The sequence below is a fragment of the Octodon degus genome, unplaced genomic scaffold (assembly GCF_000260255.1).
Source record: "Octodon degus isolate 3935 unplaced genomic scaffold, OctDeg1.0 scaffold00060, whole genome shotgun sequence".
Taxonomy (NCBI): Eukaryota; Metazoa; Chordata; class Mammalia; order Rodentia; family Octodontidae; genus Octodon; species Octodon degus.
Genome location: NW_004524636.1, coordinates 6,807,013 through 6,813,023, shown reverse-complemented (window position 1 = coordinate 6,813,023; position 6,011 = coordinate 6,807,013). Strand labels below are relative to the sequence as shown.

General features: G+C 46.7%; 1 protein-coding gene across 1 annotated transcript in view; it reads right to left on the bottom strand.

The window, feature by feature from the left end:
- Window positions 1-6,002, bottom strand: part of Plcb1 (phospholipase C beta 1) — a 784,962-nt gene extending 778,960 nt beyond the window's left edge. The window contains exon 1 of the mRNA XM_023718574.1: window positions 5,818-6,002. Within this exon, the coding sequence (XP_023574342.1) occupies window positions 5,818-5,916 (99 nt within the window). The 5' untranslated portion in view covers window positions 5,917-6,002. The remainder of the gene's footprint in view (window positions 1-5,817) is intronic.
- Between the last annotated feature and the right edge of the window lie 9 nt (window positions 6,003-6,011).

The window sequence follows — 6,011 nt, the reverse complement described above, 5'->3', positions numbered from 1 at the left end:
AAGGAAGGAAGGAAGGAAGGAAGGAAGGAAGGAAGGAAGGAAGGAAGGAAGCAGGGAGGGAGGGAGGGAGATGGGTTAGAAAGAAAACCTAGGGAAAATATATTACAGCAAGAGCACTGTGGGAGTCTGTTCTTCATGCCAATAACAGTCTATGGGCATTACAATTTCTTACTAACTTATTAGAGCCTTGTTTAACTGTTTCCTCCTTTGGAGCATTTGTTATACCTGTTGTACTTTCTAGAGTAAGTCTCAGAACAAAGCACCATCTAAAGTGAAAATTAATGACTTTGGTTGTTACTGTTCAACAGTATCAATTTAGTGATGCAAAAAAAAAATGCTTTAGGCTGAAGAGATTTGGTTTATGTGTCATTCAAAATAAAAACAGCTCCATTGAAAGAGGCAAGAGGAATCTATGGAGTCAGAGGACAGGTGACCCTGGGGGCATGGCAGGCACTAGAAAGTACTTCGAGGGTGTGGACCCTGCTTCTACATCTCGACCTTGTGCTGGTGAAGACAAAGCTCATTTTGTGAAAACTGACCCATCCAGACTCATGATTCGTGTATGCTTGTTCCACCCTGATAAAAAGCTTAACATACCTATATTGACTCAATTAGGGAAAGCTGTATGCTTACATTTAGATTACAGTAATTTCTGTCAATAGGAAATCCACAGAGCTATGGCTATATTTAAGTGGCTCTTGAGGGGACAACGGCTAGCCTTCCGCTAGTCAAAACTCCACCTTGTGGGTGCCACAATCCAGATCCACCTGCTACCAGTCTCCTTCCTCTAAAAGGAATCCTGCAGCACTCCCCTCCCACACAGCTATGCCCTCTGCTCCCTCGTCTGTCTTTCAGTGTCACCTCCTCATCATTTTGGAAACTCAAACTGCAGATTCCATGCAGGGCAAATGTTCTAACTAAGCCTGCCTGCAGCATGCTGTGTTCACTGGGCTTTTCTAGGGTGGTAGGAAAAGGGGTGAACAAGAGCTTTATTTGTTTCAGATCCACAAAGTCTGGAGGCCTATCCGAACCTCTGAACTTCCTCAACTTCCTTCCTTAACTTCCTCAGTCGAGCAATTCTAACTTTTGAATGGTAAGTTATGCTTGTAAGAGAGAAAGCACAAGTCAGTCTAAAACTGAATATATGTAAGCATAGTGTAAGTGCAGTTCAAACTTCTGGACTATTTTTTGTTTGTTTGTTTGTTTTATTTTGTTGTTTGAGACAGGGTCTCTCTATGCAGTTCAGGCTGGCCTTGCGCTCACTTTTGTAGCTGGTCTCCAACTCAGCGATCCTCCTGTCTCAACCTCCCGAGTGCTGGGATCACAGGCATGCACCACCCCACCCAGTTCCGTTCTGGACTATTTTTGAACTGACTTGTTTTAGAGAGAATGGGTTGTGGTTTGAATTGTATAGATTCATTTTCTCTGAAATCCGTCACATTTTAAAAGTGATGAGAAACTGGGTTTTTCCCTCTCTATGTCCCAAAATCTAAAATCATAACACATTAAGGAGGATGGAAGAAATTGTGTGGAACTTCATGCTTGCAGAATGAGTGAGTCCTCCAACTCTTAATGAGGACCTTGGTGGAGCTCATACCCCTCTTACCAATGGGGATGATTTCACTGTAAGCTTCCCGCGTCCAGTGCTGCACAAAGCCCTGCACACTCACCTACTCACTACCCTTAACTGCTGCTCTGTGAGGTAGAAAACATTCCAGTCTGTATGTTGGCCCTGAGGAAACTGAGGTTAGCACACATTGAGAAACTTGCCCACAAAGAGATCTGAACTCGGAAGGTAAAAGGGAAGATATACAAAGGAAAATCTTCCCATCCGTAGAAGTTGTCGGACAGAGATAGAGTTTTGGGCGTGAAAACAGAGCAGATCCAGGGGTAGCAGAGCTACTGAAGCGTTTTCCATCCTTCCCCTCTCCTCTGTCCTAACACAGAACAAGGCCAAGGTCCAGAAGAGGGCAGGAGACAGTCTCCTATCTTCCAGCTCCCTAGCTGAGGTGGACTAAGTAACTGTCCCCACCGTCTGCCTAACCAGAGTTCTCTCATAATGCCCACAGTTCTTTATGCCTGCCTGCCACAGCCACCTGATAACAGAAGAATACAAAATAAAACAAGCACAGGTAGTTGCTTCTTTAATGTTGTTAATGAATCAAGGGGCCATAGTAGATCAATTCTTTATCTGCCTGTCAAGATAAAGGGGGGGGCTGGAGAGATGGCTCAGTGGTCTAGAGCACCTACTTGAAACAAGCTTGGCAAAGCACAGGGACTGCAGTTCGATCCCCAGCACCACATGCCAGCCAGACCCACCCCCTGGTGGGCTGAGCTGGCCACACACACACAATAGATGAATGTAATAAATAAAAATAAATAAATAAATAAATAAATAAATAAATAAGATAAAGAGGGGACTTTTGTCCTTGATGTTGACACTATACACACATTAATAGTTTTAAAACAATCACCACCCACCTAGCCCCAGACCTTTGAGACTGGTAGACTTTCTAAGAATCAGGCAACGAAAGAGTTAATGCCTGGCCTGGGGCAACAAGGTGTGCACCAGGCCCTGCTTTCCCTCTTAGCCTTTGGCTGTCTTTGTGATTCCTTACTGCCTAAATGAGAGCTTTGATTAGCACCCTTAGATGCCACAGCCTCGCCAGGACTTCCTTAGGGTTTTGTTGTTTTGTTTTGTTTTTTCTCGGTACCCGGTACCGAGGATTGAACTCAGCACCTTAAACTTGCCAACTCAGGACCCTAAGCTTGCCAGACAAGTGCTTATTCTACTGAGCTATTTCCCCAGCCGCTAGGACTTCATTAGGAAGCCAACAAATTACATACGCACCGTCTGGGTGACATCTCCCACTGCATATAGGGATCCGGACAAAAAGACCAGTGATTGAGGTGTTCTGATTACTTAAGGAACAAGAAATAATCTCACAATCCTTAATATCCAAACATCATTTCTTGAATGTCCCATTACGTACTGTTTTCTAATGAGACACTAAAAATCTGTTTTGCGAGTTTGCCCATCACCCCTCTTATAAACCAAAAAGCAGGGTTTTCCAGCTTTTAATGAAATTGGATATATGAGGAGCTGTAAGTCATCCTAGAATTTGCTTTCCCCCTAGACAGGCAGAAAGGGATGTACCCCTGGGCAGGGAGCAGCCAGCGATTCCTCAAGACAGATCCAAAGGGAAAGACAGAGCTGTCTCCACAACACAAAATCACTCTCTCAAAAAAATTTCTCTCCTCTCTCCTTTTAAGCAGGTGGAAATTTAAACAAAAATGTTGTTCACGTAGTATCAACTGAAAAGAAATATATGAGTTAATCCAGCCTGAGCAACAGAGACACATCATAAAATATTCTAGAAGTTCTGAAGAGACTATCCATGATTCTGTCATGGAATGAACTAAAGGAGTTTCTCAGCACACAAGCACCAAGTTGATACTGTATGTGTAATCACCACAGCTTTGTCCAAGACGCAACCAAGGTTCAGAGAGAGGTAAGTTAGCTAAGTCCACACAGCAGGTGGGCAGGAGAGCCTGCAGAGGAGCCAGGTCTGTGACTCAACTTCTCATTGTCTTTGCTTTCCAGGCACAATCTCAGGGAGATGCAGCAACAATAGCGAGACTGAAATACCTTGACTGCAGCAGGGCAAATATGAAACTAGTAAGAGCTGAGGGAATGAAGGAGGCGAGGATAAAGGCAATCTAAGGAAATCTACACCCCTCTCAGTCCAGAGAGCCTGGAGAACAAGAGAACACAGGCAAGATTGTTCAACAAGGTCCAGGTGACCGGCCTCCTGGGTCCAGCCTCCTTCCAAAGGCTTGAAGCGCCATAAACTGTCTTCTTAGCATCCACATACTTCCCCGGGACTTCTTGAAACACTTGCTGCTGCACCTCTCTGAGGCAGCTCTTCTTTCCACCTTCACTGTCTTCCCATGGTGTCTGACTATTTTTCTGAGTGCACCACTCATAAGCTCTTTCTCTTTAGAATTTTTGACTTTTTTTTTTCTTGTCACCTAACATGGAAAGGCCCGTAACAGCAGGGCTATTTTGTCTATGTTCTCCATTACCTCAGGATGTAGTTGGTCCAGGAATAGTACTAATTAGTAGGCAGGAATATTTGTAACATAAAGCACATAATACAAATCATTGATTCTAATATCTCAATACATATTTTCATAGAAGACTTCCATTCTGTAAGTGGCATTGGCTAATTTCTCCCAAAAAATGTGTTATGCAGAATTCTTCCAAACATAGTTGTCACTGTAAAGAAATCAGAGCTTACGCTGGACCTCCTTTGTTTTCTTCTGTGAAGTTCTCTGCCTTTCCATGTCCTTCCATAAATCCACCGTCACATTCATTCACTTCGTAGGGATCTCAAAATGGGCAAAAGAGTTTTTACTTTGTAAACTGGATTTCCTTTCTTACCACCCCACGCCCCAGATGAATGTTCAGTTTATTGTTTTGATTCTATTCCATCCACAAAATATCCGGTCCAATGAAACCAGTATAGAAAGGAAAGAAGTGTGAGGTCCATAATGGGAAGATCGCTGTTTACATCCTTGCCTACAGGGTCAGGTAACTGGCACAAGCTTTCAAGGAAGGCTCATACTGCAAGTTGCGTGTGTGCGTCCAACTGGGCAGAATATAGATACAGACGCACTCAGCTAAGTAATTGGATTCACTACCTGGAATATTTAAATTGTTTTCAGACACTGGAAATTGGCTTAAGAAGATTAAAGAAAAATACCCTGGAGGATAACAGGCTATAATTTACTAGGTGGAAAAGCTTTTCAGCAAAAAGAATGCCTCATTCTCCTATAATTCCCCTTGATTAAGAGATGTATTAGTCATTTGGACCCAAATTTCCTTCGATCCTGACAGCTCCTCGGGGTTCATTACAGCAAGTTGTTTCATCGAAAAGCCTTTGACAGGCACTCTGGACAAAAACTGATACCATACCGTGCATCGTCAAATTTGTGTTATAGGCCAGATTTAGGAATTTACTATTTAAAGGGTAACTTGGGGTGGAGGAGGGAGAGGATCGGCATGGAAGCCCTGGGAGAAGGTGCAGGTAAATTTTGAGACACGTCTTGAAGCGACTGGTTCTAACTGAAGAATCCAGCCAGCTCACTCCTCAAAAACTTGCCCTCCCCACCCATCTGCAGGCCCACTGAGCCATGCTAGACCCGTCAAGCCCTCCCCCGTCCGCTTCCTAGCTATCTCCAGATGTGTCCTTCCCAGCCCTTCTCCGGGTCCCTCACATGGAGATAGGCGCGAAAGTTTGGCATCCAAGACCACCTGTCGCTGGACAGCTGCGTCCTCTGCCGCATGGCTCTCAGGAAAGCGCTGAGTAGGTGTGGTGATGAACAGTTTTGGATTGGGGGTGGGGGGGCTCAGACCTTCTTCAAATGGTGGGAAAGAGGTGGTCCTAAGGATGTGCCTGCAGGCAGAGGGGCGCGTTCGGTTCCCATCTGACGCTTGACAGCACCCGAACTTCACACTCCCCTTTTGGCAAACTCGGACAGGACCGGTCCCCAGGCCAAGCCCGCCCCTCTTCCCCAGGAGTCCAAGAAACTGAAGATTCGGGAGGCGAGGGTCGGAGGCAGCCGTGCGTACACCCTACCCCTGAGGACACCCGGGCGCGCGAGGCTCCTGTGCTCCGCCACCCACCTCACCTCGCACATGCCCACCTTGCGCCCCGGGCCTCCCATTGCATAACGCGCCCCTCGCCCCACCCCCACGCGGCCTGCCCCGCCGTGCCCGGGCCAGCACCCCAAGCCGGCCGCCCCGGGACTTACATCATCCCACTTGACGAATTTGGTGCCTTTCTTGAGGCTGTCGGACACGCACACGGGCTTGAGTTGCAAGGCGTGCACTCCAGGCTGAGCCCCAGCCATCTGGGCTCATCGGGGCTCCGGGCGGCCCGGGCGAGCGTGGCAGGGTCGGGGCGCGGGGCGCCGGGCGCGGGCTCCCTTCTCCGCGCCGAGGCGCT